General features: G+C 44.2%; 1 protein-coding gene across 1 annotated transcript in view; it reads right to left on the reverse strand.

Moving 5' to 3' along the window:
- Window positions 1-796: 796 nt before the first annotated feature.
- Window positions 797-15,812, reverse strand: part of NCAPD2 (non-SMC condensin I complex subunit D2) — a 51,451-nt gene continuing 36,435 nt past the window's right edge. Inside the window, 8 exon segments of the mRNA XM_070742096.1 lie at window positions 797-1,423; window positions 1,694-1,846; window positions 4,705-4,843; window positions 5,005-5,191; window positions 11,450-11,530; window positions 14,157-14,175; window positions 14,178-14,211; window positions 14,213-14,251. Coding sequence (XP_070598197.1) covers window positions 1,344-1,423; window positions 1,694-1,846; window positions 4,705-4,843; window positions 5,005-5,191; window positions 11,450-11,530; window positions 14,157-14,175; window positions 14,178-14,211; window positions 14,213-14,251 — 732 coding nt within the window. The 3' untranslated portion in view covers window positions 797-1,343.

Below are 15,812 nucleotides of genomic sequence, written 5' to 3' on the forward strand. Positions count from 1 at the left end.
TCATGCTCAAATAATGGACAGAATCTGGACAATTGACACATTTATTGTAATTTGCAAGGATTTATGAAAATGATGTAAATTCAGCTATAACAGGCACCCGTTCTCCCCAGTTAGTCTGCAAAAATCAAGTTTTTATTGTATTTATTGTATTTATTTATTTATTTATTCGATTTTTATGCTGCCCTTCTCCTTAGACTCAGGGCGGCTTACAACATGTTAGCAATAGCACTTTTTAACAGAGCTAGGCTATTGCCCCCACAATCCGGGTCCTCATTTTACCCACCTCGGAAGGATGGAAGGCTGAGTCAACCTTGAGCCGGTGATGAGATTTGAACCGCTGACCTTCAGATCTACAGTCAGCTTCAGTGGCCTGCAGTACAGCACTCTACCTGCTGCGCCACCCTGGCTTCTCAACTGCAATGTATAGATTAGGGTTTCCCACTCTTGACAACTTTTAAGATGTGTGGACTTCAACTCCCAGAATTCCTCAGCCAGCTCGGAATTTGAAGGCCATACATCTTAAAAGTTGCCAAGATTGGGAAACCCTATTTTAGATTGGCAGAACTCAAATAGCCACCCCTTGCTTCTCTAATGCAAATTGTTTAGGGAGCCTTTAATCTGGAAACTTGATCTCTTGTACAAGTTGAAGGCCAGTCCTGTTCAAATGCATCGGTGCTGTGTTTGTGAGAGAACATTTCTAAATTTGTATCATTTTAAAATTTTTCATTACTGTTTTGTTAACTGATTCCTGAAGCTACATAGATCGCTTCAAATTCATTTGAATCCAGCCAAGATGCACTAATGGCCATGAACTCTTTATTTTAAAAAAACCACTTTTGCGCATTTCATTTTACATTGCTTACAATTAGTTCCCAGTCTTATTTAACTTACATTTTGCTCTATTTTGTTTCCCAATTTGATTACTTAGTTCCATTTAAAAAGAAAAGCATTTTGATTACAGTACCCCCTAAAAGAACTTTCTGATTCTCTGTCTTTTATGTATGTTAATGCATCTCTTTAATTAATGTATGCAGGGAAACTGGTTTACATTATATCAAGATACATTTTTATAGTTCTCTTATAGTTAATAGGCACATGTAAGAATTTCAGTCATGCTCAAGTCAAAATACAAAAGTAATAATAATCAGAGCATGTATTTACCAAAAGGCACATTTTAATCTATCAACCAGCTGAGTAAGCAATTGTCACAATTGCCAACCCTTGAAATCTAAAGTAACCCTCTCGTGTAATTTTATCAAATATAAAAAAGGGACCCAACTCATTTTGAAATCATGGAAACTTTTCTTCCCATTAACCAACCAAATCATCAAAAGGGCAGGTAATCATCGAGAGCGGCGAGACGAACGAGAAATAGGAGTTGTTTTGCTGGGGATGTTTTCTGCTGTCAATTCAGCATCGAGCTCTGAAAGAAGCAAGAAAGCTTAGATGACGTCCAGGGAACTGGCACAGACAGAAGACGTATAGCAACAGGCAGTATATTCAACCAGTTCATATTAATTTTTATGAAAATATAACCTCTTCTCTTACATAACAAAAATATCCAGAGCTTAAGTAGGGTTGATGAAATTAACTCAAAAATTGTTTTTGCATTCTGCTCTCCCCAAAAGATAATCTCACAAATATATTTTGACTAGTCCAATATCTGAAATTCAGACAGAGAATATTTTTTTACCTTCCTCTAGGCTGTTCTCTTCATCGCTGGAGAAAACAATGTTAACTTTGGGTTTGGAAGTCTTCCTCCTCGATCGGGTAATGCGGGGCTCAGGAGTGATAAAGGCAGAGTCAGTTTTTCTGTTGGCTGACCGAAGAGGCCGCCGAGAGGATCCTAAGAAAGGAAACAAGACATTTAATTTTACTTTAACATTCAAAGTAAAACATTCAAATAATTGCAAGTCACATCTCATATTGTTCCAAAGACCTGAATCAGCAGGAGTCATGCTTAAATTTTATGCTGTTTGTAAAGGAAGCAAGGTAATACTGTTTCCGAGTGATTTGAAGTGTTTTAGTATAAAATTAAATGTAAAAGTGGGAGTACAGTGATCCCTCGATTAGCACGGTCTCGATTAGCGCGAAACGCTGCAACGCGGTTTTTCAAAAAATATTAATTAAAAAATACTCCACGGTTTTTTTTGCTATACCACGGTTTTTCCCACCCGATGACGTCATACGTCATCACCAAGAGTCACTTCTCTGTCTATTTCTCTTTCTTTCCTGTCACTATGCTTCAATCATTTTCTCATTTCTCTTTTTTCTCCCCTTTTTTCTATCATTTCTCTCTCTCTTTCTTCCTCTCTCACACTCTCTTCCTCCCTTCTCTCTCCCCCCCTCCACTTGCCCACGAGAAGAAAAAAAGCAACCTCTGCCGGGCAGCTCCCCTTGTGCCCCCGCTTTGTGCCTGCCTCTTTTGGGGATTTTTTTTTCTTTTCTTTTTTGCGCTGGCGGCGGGAGCTGTTGGGGAGGGCTCTGCCGGGAAGGCCTCTCAGCTGCAGAGCCGAATGGGGGCGGAGGCAACAGCGGAGCCCGGCGCTGGGGCCATGCGAGGCTGTTCATCCAGGGGGGCGTGGACTGGCAAGTCGCCCTCCTTTCTCTCTCTTTCTCAAGATCGCTTGCCGCTTGCCTATTGCAGCGAAGGAGGCGAAGCAAGGCTCCAAGCTGCAAAGCGGCAAGCGATCTTGGGGATTCCCCTTTGCTTGGGCGGCGGGAAGACCAAGGGAAGGTTCCTTCAGCCGCCCAACACCTGATCCGCTCCGCAGCGCGGCAGCAGCGAGGAGCCGAAGATGGGGTTTCCCCTTTGCCTTTACCCCATCTTCGGCTCCTCGCTGCTTCCGCGCTGCGGAGCAGATCAGCTGTTGGGCGGCTGAAGGAACTTTCCCTTGGTCTTCCCCGCCGCCCACACGCAAACTCCACCATCTGCGCATGTGCGGCCATGAAAAAAATGGCGCACATGCGCAGATGGTGGTTTTTACTTCCGCATCCAGTATAATGCGGAAATCGGTTAGCGCGGGAGGTCTTGGAACGTAACCCCCGCGCTAACCGAGAGATCACTGTATTTCAACCAGCTTTTGTCCTCTCAGTATGGGAAGTAGAGCAATTAAGAATAGCTGAGCTAAGCTAAGTATAGTAAGTGTAACACTGGAAAGACACATGTAGCAATTTGCAGTGGTCATTATCCTATCAAATCATTGTGAAGTGAAATCTCCCATCTTCAAGTAAAAAGACGAATAAGTTATTCCTTCATAGGAAATTTAGACATTTTTTCTGCAAAATTAAGTGGGACGATCGATGTGCTAGTCCAGATCCGGCGAACCTATGGCACTCAAGACGCTGCCCTGTTTGCTCCAGCACATATGCGCATGCTGACCAGCTGATTTTCAGCCTTGGTCAAGGCTGTTTCACCCTCCGAATAATAATAATAATAATAATAATAATAATAATAATAATAATAATAAAAATTAGATTTGTATGCCGCCCCTCTCCGAAAACTCGGGGCGGCTCACAACAATAACAACAATGTAACAAATCGAATGCATTAAAAGAAGTCTAAAACCCATTATTTAGAAACCATTCAACACACTCATACCATACATAAATAATATAACCCAGGGGCTCAGCTTCCCCATGCCTGACAATCTAAGTGGGTCTTTAATAGCTTACAAAAGGCAAGGAAGCTTCCCTGGACCCTCCAGAGTGCAAAAAACAGCACGAGGAAACCGGAAGTCCGTTTTTCTGGTTTGTCCGTTTTTCCACATCCTAGTGAGGCCTGTGTACATGCGTGGGATGGGAGGGATTGTGCACATGCGCGGGGACAGCTTGGGTGGTTGTGCATGCATGGGGGGAGGGAATGGGTATGAGCACCTGCACACATGTTAGCCCACCCACACCTTTGACACGCAAACCAAAAAAGGTTCACCCTCACTGGTCTAGACAATGCTCTACCACAATTTCATGAATTCTCTGTATATTTTGCTGAACCTCCCTTACATGTTTTGTTCAACATTAACTTGGGTACCAGTTTTCCTCATCCCATAACAAATTAGATTAGAGCAGATTAGAGCTTGTTCTGGAATGTTTGCAAAAATAGTGAAACTTACTGCTTAATTTAGTGGCCAAATACAGTGATACCTCGTCATACAAACTTTTCGAGATACAAACCCGGGGTTTAAGATTTTTTTTGCCTCTTCTTACAAACTATTTTCACCTTACAAACCCCACCACCGCCTCTGGGATGCCCCGCCTCCAGACTTCCGTTGCCAGCGAAGCACCTGTTTTTGCGCTGCTGGGATTCCCCTGAGGCTCCCCTCTACGGGAAACCCCACCTCCGGACTTCCGTGTTTTTGTGATGCTGCAGGGGAATCCCAGCAGCGCAAAAACAGGTGCTTCCCTGGCAACGGAAGTCCGGAGGTGGGGTTTTCCATGGAGGGGAGCCTCAGGAGAATCCCAGCAGCGCAAAACTGGGCTCTTTGGCTGGCAAAAGGGGTGAATTTTGGGCTTGCACGCATTAATCGCTTTTCCATTGATTCCTATGGAAAACATTGTTTCGTCTTACAAACTTTTCACCTTAAGAACCTCGTCCCGGAACCAATTAAGTTTGTAAGACAAGGTATCACTGTATAATATTTTTTGCTAGTTATTATCTGTTAAATAAGTGAATTAGGAAGTGTTAGGATAAAAGTGCAGACATACGTGGCGCTTTCTTCACTGTTTGCAGCAAAGATGTATTGCTGCCTTCTTGGTGCATGGTCTCCTGTGGAGCTTCAATGAAGGAATCCAGTCCTTTGTTGTGGCACTTCTGGAGCTTCTGTTCAAATTCTTCAATAAGAGCCTGAGGAATGATACCGCATACAGGGCAGAAATGTAAACTGTATTATGATAGAATTAATTGTTATACATCCATGACCTAACAGTGAGATATTTTTAATTTTTCTTCACACCAAAAAGATGGCGTACATTATCTTGGGGGGGGGGGGGAAAGATGACCCTCACCTTCATCTCTGGCTTGGTGGCCATCCTACGAACCCGGCCTATCACAGCCAGGAAGTGGTTGTAGACTGTCAAGTCCTGGAGTTTGTCAGCAAAGCAGTCGAAGTTGTCTTGCATCTTACGGAGCCCTCGTTCTGTGAGAGGAAGCAAGGTAAGGCAGTATGCCAGATCATGGTGCTGGCGCTCTGTTCTAAAAATAGAGGGAAAAAAATAATGTGGCTTCAGTGGTCAAGGCCTGATTTCTCAAACACAAAGTGCGCATTAAATTGAAGGAGGGAGAAACCTTGCTCCCAAAATGAACTGGAACAGAAAGTACAGTGATACCTTGTCTTACAAACTTAATTGGTTCCGGGACGAGGTTCTTAAGGTGAAGTTTGTAAGACGAAACTATGTTTCCCATAGGAATCAATGAAAAAGCGATTAATGCGTGCAAGCCCAAAATTCACCCCTTTTGCTAGCTGAAGCGCCCGTTTTTGCGCTGCTGGGATTCTCCAGAGGCTCCCCTCCATGGGAAACCCCACCTCCGGACTTCTGCGTTTTTGCAATGCTGCAGGGGAATCCCAGCATCGCAAAAACAGGTGCTTTGCTGGCAAAGGAAGTCCGGAGGTGGGGTTTCCCAGCGAAGGGAGCATCCGTGAAATCGCAGCATCGCAAAAACACCAAAATCCTTGAAACCCCACCTCCAGACCTCTGGTTTTTAAGGTGAAAATAGTTTGTAAGAAGAGGCAAAAAAATCTTAAACCCTGGGTTTGTATCTCGAAAAGTTTGTATGATGAGGCGTTTGTAAGATGAAGTATCACTGTATGCCTATGATGGCATATCAGGAAAAACATAAAGAGTATTTTCCCTGAAAATACAACCTATCCTGAAAATAAGCCCTAGTGAAGGGGGGAGGGCGCATGGCCAGCACAGGAGGTAGCCCTTCCCTCCCTGGTTTCCTCATGGAGGCTTGGCCCCTTAATCACAGCCTGCAGATCAGCTGAGCCAGCAAGGGCCAGGAGCTGCCTCCTAGTGCAACACTCTTACCGCAGCTTCGGAGCAAATCTCCATCTTCCCTGCGCAGGATTGCAAGGCCGAAGGCTTTGGAGGAAGCATTTTTGGGATGGGTGTGCAGAGCTCCCCAATGATAGAACGATCAGCAGGGAAATGGGGAGGGAAGGATTTTCCTGCTGAGTGGAGCCTCCAGCCTTGCAATCCTGCGCAGGGAAGGCGGAAATATATGCTAAAGATACAGCAGAGTTGTACCAGGAGACCTCCGCAGGTAACATTTCTGAAATGTTAACCTTTAACACCATGCTCAAAGGAAAATTCCTCCCCATCACGGTTTGATTCGCTTTCTGTGAAGCTTTGTGCTGAGAAAGGTCCGGGCTTTCTCGTTCCCTTCTTCCCCCTCCTTCTCCATCTGTCAATCAGCTTTTCCATGGAGCAAGTTGCTGGTAAGGCCATTGGGGAAGTCCGCATAAGGTACAAGGGGCAGCTCACTCCCGCCCCCCAGCACATGGAGAAAACAAATAAGACCTTACGAAAATAACCCTGGATGCTTATTTTCAAGCCTAAAAGAACATAAGAACAGATCTTATTTTCGGAGAAACATACAAGAAACTACCCAAGAAGTGTCCTAAGCTGTAATAATACAGCAAAAGTAAATTAATTTAAGAACAAAATAACCTTACTGAGTAAAACTAAATAATAATTATTTTATAAATGTTATCTAGCTTAGCATTTTGTCTCCTGCATAGCCCTATCAGATAATAATAATAATAATAATAATAATAATAATAATAATTTATTAGATTTGTATGCCGCCCCTCTCCGAAGACTCAGGGTGGCTTATATCATTGTGTGATATTCATTCACACAATGGCCGCACCTATAGATGTCATGGTTTTTAAAAGTTACTGTAGAAAACTGTTTCATGTACCGTATACAGTGATCCCTCGATCTTCGCGATCTCGATCTTCGCGATACGCTATATCGCAATTTTTCCCACCCGATGACGTCACTCTCTTCCTTCCTTTCTCATCTTTCTTTCTCTCTCTCTTTCTCTATCTTGCTTCTTCCTCTCTCACACTCTCTTCCTCCCTCTCTCATCTCTTTCTTTCCTTCTCTCTCTTTCTCTATCTCTCCCCCTCTTGCTGGCGGGCGGCGGGCGGGCGGGCGAGCGAGCGGGGGCATCAGCGAGGAGCCGGGGTTTCCCCTTTGCGTGGGCGGCGGGGAAACCCCGATCTTCGTCTGCTTGCTGCTGCTGCAGCAGCAGCGAGCAGACGAAGATCGGGGTTTCCCCGCCGCCCACGCAAAGGGGAAAGCCCGATTCGGCTCCTCGCTGCTGCCACCGAGCAGATCAGCTGCTGGGCGGCCGCAGCAGCAGCGAGCAGACGAAGATCCGGGTTTCCCCGCCACCCACGCAAAGGGGAAAGCCCGATTCGGCTCCTCGCTGCTGCCGCGGCCGCCCAGCAGCTGATCTGCTCGGCGGCAGCAGCGAGGAGCCGAATCGGGGTTTCCCCGCCGCCCACGCAAAGGGGAAAGCCCAATTCGGCTCCTCGCTGCCGCCGCCGAGCAGATCAGCTGCTGGGCGGTCGCAGCAGCAGCAAGCAGACGAAGATCCGGGTTTCCCCGCTGCCCACACAAACTCCACCATCTGCGCATGCACGGCCATGGAAAAAGGGCGCACATGCGCAGATGGTGTTTTTACTTCCGCAACCCTACATTGCGAAAAATTGATTATCGCGAGGGGTCTTGGAACGGAAACCTCACGATAATCGAGGGATCACTGTATACTCGAGTATAAGCCGAGTTTTTCAGCCCAAAAAATGGGCTGAAAAACCCGACCTCGGCTTATACTCGAGTTACCACAAGAGGGCGCCAAATCACCACAAGAGGGCACCCCGCCAGGAAGCTAAACGGGGAGGACGAGGACGGCATGAACTCTCTCCAGGCTTTAGAAGCCTCCAGCTAGAGAGAGATTTGTTAAAGAGATCCACTTGGTACGGCAGCAGGGGAAGGAGGAGGGCAGCTCTTTCCTTTCCTCTCTCTCCCGCCCCCCTGTGGGCTATTCTGGCTCTCCTCCGCCTCATTTCCCTGCTGCCCTCCCAAGTGGATCTCTTTAGCAAATCTGCTTCCCTGCACAACACATGGGGCAATAAAGGGAGACGGAGGAGGAGGGAGGATCGGGGTGGGAGATCAAGCCAATGAGCCAGCCAGCAAGCTAAAGAGGGGGGGGGGAGAGCATGAACTCTCTCCAGGCTTCTAAAAACTCAAGTTTAAAGAGCCCTGGGTTAGGGTTAGAAATGCAAGAGTCTTCAAACCTGGAAAAATTAGGGCTTGTGGATTTCAACTCCTACTCCTGAAGTAGCATGGCTGGTGCAGGAATTCTGGGAGTTGAAGTCCACTAGTCTTAAAGCTGTCAAGTTTAAAGACCCATGGGTTAGGGTTAAAAATGCAAGAGTCTTCAAACCTGGAAAGGTTAAGGCTTGTGGATTTCAACTCCTACTCCTGAAGTAGCATGGCTGGTGCAGGAATTCTGGGAGTTGAAGTCCACTAGTCTTAAAACTGTCAAGTTTAAAGACCCATGGGTTAGGGTTAAAAATGCAAGAGTCTTCAAACCTGGAAAGATTAAGGCTTGTGGACTTCAACTCCCACTCCTCAGGTAGCATGGCTGGTGCAGGAATTCTGGGAGTTGAAGTCCACTAGTCTTAAAACTGTCAAGTTTAAAGACCCCTGGGTTAGGGTTAGAAATAGGTTTTAGCTTGGTTGCTGATTGAGCTACTTTTTTTACTTATTTATTTATTGTTATTACCAGATTGCTTTCGTTTACCCTCTTTTAAATTTACAGAGCTAATTTTGGTTTTCTTTCAAATAAATATTCTAAAACATTTAATCTACTGATGTCTCAATTAATGTAATTTTATTGGTTTCCATTTTTATAAGTTACCAGTAGCCACTGCATTTTCTAACCTCGGCTTATACTCGGGTCAATAAGTTTTCCCAGGTTTTTGTGGCAAAAACTGGTGGCTCGGCTTATACTCGGGTCGGCTTATACTCGAGTATATACGGTATGTTATTCTAGAGCCCACAAGTAATATATTTTCTCTGTACAGAGTAAGTAAGCCAGGTTTGTTGCACTTGGATCCTACTGATTTCCACTTCATCCTTGACTCAGTTTAGATCCCTTGATTCTGGGATTACATATTTAACACTATCGTTGATGGGCCCCTCTGCAGAGTTCAAAACAAATCAAGGAAAATCACCCAGAAGAAAACCAAGGAACCTCAGAATTATAAATCATCTGCCTTTATACAAGAGAAGTAATGTATCTGCTCCTTCCCTCTTGAATAAGATAAGGTACTCTGACAGCTTGTTTAAGAGGCAGGGAAGAAAATAGGGCAATGAAAAAGGAAGGCAATGACTGAAGGCCTGGCGTTGTAAAATATTTGATCTTGACTACCAGAATTCACATAGTGTTGACAAAGATTAGGTGGCAAAGAAAAAAGAATAATTGCCGAGGTGACAAGGGAGATCTCCAATCACCACAATTCATTTCTGAAGTGCCCTGCCAGGCTCAGAAAATTCCCAGTTCTAAGACTGGAACTAAAAAGAGAGGTGGTGTCTTATTCTATTCTGGATTGAAGGAAGTTTATTCTCCTTATGTACTTTTTCTCTCTGACCTGGAAGTTGCCATAAGGAGGAGACATATTGAGATTTGCAACAACAACAACGAGATTTGCAGAACTAAAACAGACCACAGTGTCTGTTTTGAAACCAAGGTGATTCAGGCTTAATTTATTCAAGAGCTGTTGAATAGTGGCTATTCAAATGTGTTTCCCTATACAGTATATACATAGTGTTTCCCTGAAAAAAAGACCCTGTCTTATATTTTTTTGAACCCTGAAATAAGCGCTTGGCCTTATTTTCGGGGAGGTCTTATTATTTTGGGGTGTGTGCAGCAAGACGGGACTCCTCTTGCCATCTTACCCGTTTCCAGCTCTGCCGCCCTAACCAGAGGAAATGGCAGGGACAGGCTGCACATGCATTTAATATTTTTGAGGGCTTATTTTTTGGGAGGGCTTATTTTTGGGGAAACACAGTACAAAAGTTCTGCAACCCAACAGGACCGACACAGACTTCAGAGGACAATCAGAACTGCAGAAAAAACAATTGCTGCCAACTTGCCTTCCATTGAGGACCTGTATACTGCACGAGTCAAAAAGAGGGCGGTGAAAATATTTACTGACCCCTCGCATCCTGGACACAAATTGTTTCAACTCCTACCCTCAAAAAGTCACTACAGAGCACTGCACACCAAGACAACTAGACACAAGAACAGTTTCCCCCCGAACGCCATCACTCTGCTAAACAAATAATTCTCTCAATACCATCTGCACTATTACTACTAGTTTTTTCTCATTATTCCTATCATCCATTTCCTCCCACTTAGGATTGTATGACTGTAACTTGTTGCTTGTATCCTTAAGATTTTTATTAATGTTGATTGTTTCTTCATTGCTTATTTGACCCCTATGACAATCATTGTGTTGTACTTCATGATTCTTAACACATCTATATTTTCTTTTAGGTACACTGAGAGCATATGCACCAAAGACAAATTCCTTGTGTGTCCAATAAAATAATTCTATTCTATTCTATTAAGGGGATAGTAAACAAGCAGACAAACAAACAAACAAACAAACAAACAAAGCATTTAGTCTTGAATATGTACAAGAAAAACATTTAAATGGAGAAAGAATTCAGGGAATTCTATTTCATGGACTTGAGTTGCAGAATGTGGTTGGGAGCAAAAGTTCGGGTTCGGGAGAACGCTGAAAAGTGCCGCCGCCTGGCTGTCACCTTCCCAGAAGAGCCATGGAGCTGTTGGCCGGTTGGGAGGCTCAAACGGAGGTGGGGAATCCAAATAGGGAATTCCAGGGGCGGAGCTTTGACATCACGGAGACGTCCTTCCTGGCCGGCCGAAACGTGGACTATTAACCCCATCACTAGCAATGGCAATCCTGGCACTTTCTGTTACTGTTGCTAACCAAACCCCTCTTCTTTTTTAACTGAGGACCCATTCTGATCCAAGCCATTCCCGTCTTGGTTCCTCCCTGCCCTGGGCACCTATTCTTCCAAAGCCAGGAAGCCATTTCCTCCCCTTCAACAAACCACCTATTCTCCCCCCCCCCCCCGCCCTTTGGAGTAACCTGGGGCATGCCTTGTGGGTCAGCAAGTAGCCTCATAACTGCACGGGGGCTGCTTGTCACACACCAGAGTTCAGAGGCTATTTGGTGTCTGCAAAATCTCCTGAGCCACAGTGAAGCAAGAAGTCCCTTATTTCTTAATTTGTTCTACTGGGGGTTTCCTCATTCCAGAGGCCAAACCCTCTTGTTTCAAGTTCAAAAGGATTGACAGATCTTCTCATACAGAATGCTCCTTCCTTTAGCAATTCCTTACTCACCGAGCAGTTCGAAATCGTTGACATAGTTTCTCTACCAGGCTCTCCGTTTGCTTATCCTTAGTGATGAAAGAAAAAAGTTGCCTGAGGGGCAGAAGGTGTGGAAGAAAAGGGAAATAATAATAATTAAAAAAAGGTTTTGAGTACTAATGTTCAGTATTTTGGACTGCAATTACAAGATTATGAGGTTTTCTGACATGTCAGTCTTCCTTTTTTTCAGTACTACTCGAAACAGGACGTAAGTTAAGGAATTCCTTGAAATTAGATTTATTGATCTCATTTCTTGTTTGGTTAGCTCAAGAAATTCATTGCTAGGTCCTCCACAAGCAATATCCAAAGGCAATAATGCTTCTTTTATTGTTTCCTTCTCAAAAATTGCAGGCATTTAATATAACCTCAAACAAAAATGCTTTTTCAAAAGGTAACCGGACTTTCTTAGCCCCCCCCCCCCCTTGAAAACGTTTCACTTTTCATCCAAGAAGGTCATCAGTTCAGTCAACTGAACTTCAGTGAGCTGAATAAGCTTCTTGGATAAGAATGAAAGCATTGTCAAGGGGGAAAAACTAAGAAAGTCCAGTGGCCTCTTGAAAACAACCTTTACAACAACATGATCCTAGCTTGCCCTGGTTTACTGAGGAGCTCCGGGAGATGAAACACCAGAAGAAACGTCTACAGTGACACTGGAGGAGTTGTAACTCCGAATCTGACCAAACACTTCTGAGAACCTTTATTAGGACTTATTTCGTGGGTGATACGGACAACAAAATCTTTGCATTTTGCCACAATTATTGCATCCGCTGATTCAAGCTCAGCCGCCCTTTTAAGGGTGACTCGTTCCTCCTTAATGTAGAGGGAACGGAGGAGCCCTTGCAGGGTAGAGCTGAGGAATTTGTACAGTTTCTGTCGGATAAAGTTGTTCAGATTTGGATGGACCTGGACTCTGGGCAATTTGGACTGAGATGAAAGGGGTGGGTCTTAGTCCCATTGTGTGGGATGAATTTGAATCTGTGACTCTTGAGGAAGTGGACAAAGCAGTAAGACCGATGAGTTCCTCCACTTGTCTGTTGGACCTGTGCCCCTCCTGGGGTGATTTTGGCCAGCATGGGGGTGACACAAGGCTAGCTCCAGTTCTAAGTTAACACGTCCTTGAGTGAGGGATCTTGATGCTACTTGATCTCTCAGCTGCTTTTGATACTATTGACCATGGTATCCTTCTGGGACGGCAAAGAGAGTTGGGACTAGGAGGTACCGTGTTACGGTAATTCTCCTATCTCTCTCAACAATCTCAGTTGGTGTTAGGAGGAGGACAAAGATCGACCCCTAGAACTTTCGTTTGTGGGGTGCCTCCGGGCTTAGTCCTCTCCCCCCTCCTATTTAATATCTACACGAAACCACTGGGTGAAGTCATCTGATGATTCGGGGTGAGGTATCAGCAATATGCAGATAATGCAGTTATATATCTCCACCCAAGTCAATTCAGTAAAGCAGCGGATGTGATGTGCCGATGCGTTGATCTGGATGGGAGTCAATAGACTCAGACTTAACCTAGTCAAGGAACCGAGTGGCTGTGCATATTGCCCTCCTAAAGACTATGTCAACTGTCCATCCTTAGCTCTTGGGGAGGAGAATTGTCCCCCTCAGAATGGGTTCAAAATTTGAATGTCCTCCTAGACTTACAGCTAAAACTAGATGAACATTATACAGCTGTTGCTAGAGGGACCTTTGCACAAGTTCTGTCTAGTGCAACCAACTGCGACCCAATCCTGGATCGAGAGGCACTCTTCAGTCAATCATCCCCTTGTCACCTCATGATTAAATTATTGCAACGTGCTCTACATGGGGCTACCCTTGAAGAGTGCTTGGAGACTACAACTGGTCCAGAATGCAGTTGTGCAAGCTGTTGTAGGCGCACCTAGGTACACCCACATTACACCAATCGTTCATGAGCTGCACTGGCTCCCTATTAGTCTCTGGCACAATTCAAGGTGTTGGTCATTACTTTAAAGCCCTACATGGCTTAGGGCCAGGTTATCGAGACTACCTTGTGCCACACAACTCCCAGGGATCGGTGAAATTTATTTATTTATTAATTAGATTTGTCTGAAGACTCGGGGCGGCTAACAACAATAAAGAAAACAAATGTAACAAATCTAATATTAAAAAGTAATCTAAAAAACCCCAATTTAAGAGACCAATCATACAAACAAAGCATGTATAAATTCTATTAAGCCTAGGGGAAAGGAAAAAAAATTCAATTCCCCCATGCCTGACGACAGAGGTGGGTTTTAAGGAGCTTGCGAAAGGCAAGGAGGGTGGGGGCAATTCTGATATCTGGTGGGAGCTGGTTCCAGAGGCTCGGTGTGCCTCCACAGAGAAGGCTCTTCTGGGTCCCGCCAAACAACATTGTTTAGTCGACAGGACCCGGAGAAGGGCAACTCTGTGGGACCTAACCGGTCGCTGGGATTCGTGCGGCAGAAGGCGGGTCCCGGAGAAATCCCAGTGTTGGTCTCCTCCAGGTCCCATAAATGATTTAGATGACTGAGAATCTCCACAGATAATACCAAACAAACCTCTACTCCATCATATTTGACATACCGTTCTGTCTCCCATTTTGTATGTCAAGTAATTCTAGGCATTAAGGAAGCTTAGTGCATTGGGTGTGACATGTAAAGGTGTGGAGGAGAAAAAAAAAATGAAATAAAAATGCTACCTCATGATGATATGAAAGACTGTTCTTCTATGCCAGACTCTGGATCTGAGAGGCGGGCTGATGATATCAGGGAGTAGGTTATAAACAGCATTATCCTGCAGTGTAAAGAAAGAGTGGGACTTCTTAAAGTCTTGAACCCATGCAGCAAATGAATATGAGGACCCGGATTGTGGGGGGCAATATGCTGGCTCTGTTAACAAGTGCTATTGCTAACATGTTGTAAGCCCGCCTGAGTCTAAGGAGAAGGGCGGCATAAAAATTGAATACATACATACATACATACATACATACATACATACATACATAATTAATTAATTAATATGGATAAAATATAGATGCTGACATCAAGACAACCCAGAGACATTTATATCAAAGTTAGACCTAGAAAGAGGTTTCATTCTATCTTGGGAAATAGAGGCCATGCCATCTACAGAAAAAAATATATGGAAAAGGCTATTTTGAGGAGAGGAAAACAAACATGTCCAGCCAACAGAGCTTTCATTCACAATGTTTTGTTCTTTTATGATTATGATCATAGCAGGATGCTGTCAGTGCTGGGATTCAATTTTTTTTTCCCCTACCAGTTCTGTGGGCATGGATTGGTGGGGCATGGCAGGGGAAGGATACTGCAAAATCAGTCGGGACTTGGGAGGCAGAGAATAGATGGGGGCAGGGCCAGTCAGAAGTGGTATTTACCAGTTCTCTGAATTAGTTTACTACTTAAAGGGTTTCCAGCAAAATATAAACAATTAAAAATAAAAGCAATGAAATTAGTTGGGATAAAACTGAGGCGAGGGAATTATGGAAAATATTTTAGAGTTCTGTAGGAGAATAACTGTATTATATTAAAGGGTGGGTTTGTAGTGCATGCTACTAATTTTAACAATGTTAAAATGATGAAAAGGGAAGTTATGAATAATATTAAGAATATTGGAAATCACAGGTATAGATACATCATTGGAGAAATGTTATGGTACATATGCAATTTGGTAAGGGAAGGCTCTCTAACTAATTTTAATATATGTATGAAGACTGCATGTGTTTCTGAGGACTAGAAGAATGCCATTGTTTTTAATTGCTGGGATTCAATTTTTTTTTTTACTACCAGTTCTGTGGGCATGGATTGGTGGGCATGGCAGGGGAAGGATACTGCAAAATCAGTCGGGACTCGGGAGGCAGAGGATAGATGGGGGCAGGGCCAGTCAGAAGTGGTATTTACCGGTTCTCTGAATTATTCAAAATTTCCGCTCCCGGTTCTCCAGAACTGGTCCAGAACCTGCAGAAACCCACCTCTGGCTCTTACCCCCATTAATGAAATGTACTATATTACACTGAAGGTTTCTACTCAGTTAAGAGCAGTTCCTGGTACAGGTAGATGTGCATCAAAATATATTGAATGGCAGCTTGGTTCTAATTCATATTTTTCTGGCAGGAAGGAAAGCTTTGTTTGGTTGTGAGCAAAGAGACTCACAATATTCTCCAGATCAGCAAAGTGGAAAAGGTCAGGATTTCAGCATTGAATGGTACTTATTTCAAGCAGGTTGCTGCATACTAGGGCCAAGCAAAGGAAAAAAACCCAAACCTTTCTAATGTTTGAAATTACCTGAGTACCAGCCGTTTTGCTAGTGGGAGAATGCAAGACTGCTCTCTTTCTAT

Source organism: Erythrolamprus reginae, chromosome 2, assembly GCF_031021105.1.
Source record: "Erythrolamprus reginae isolate rEryReg1 chromosome 2, rEryReg1.hap1, whole genome shotgun sequence".
Taxonomy (NCBI): domain Eukaryota; kingdom Metazoa; phylum Chordata; class Lepidosauria; order Squamata; family Dipsadidae; genus Erythrolamprus; species Erythrolamprus reginae.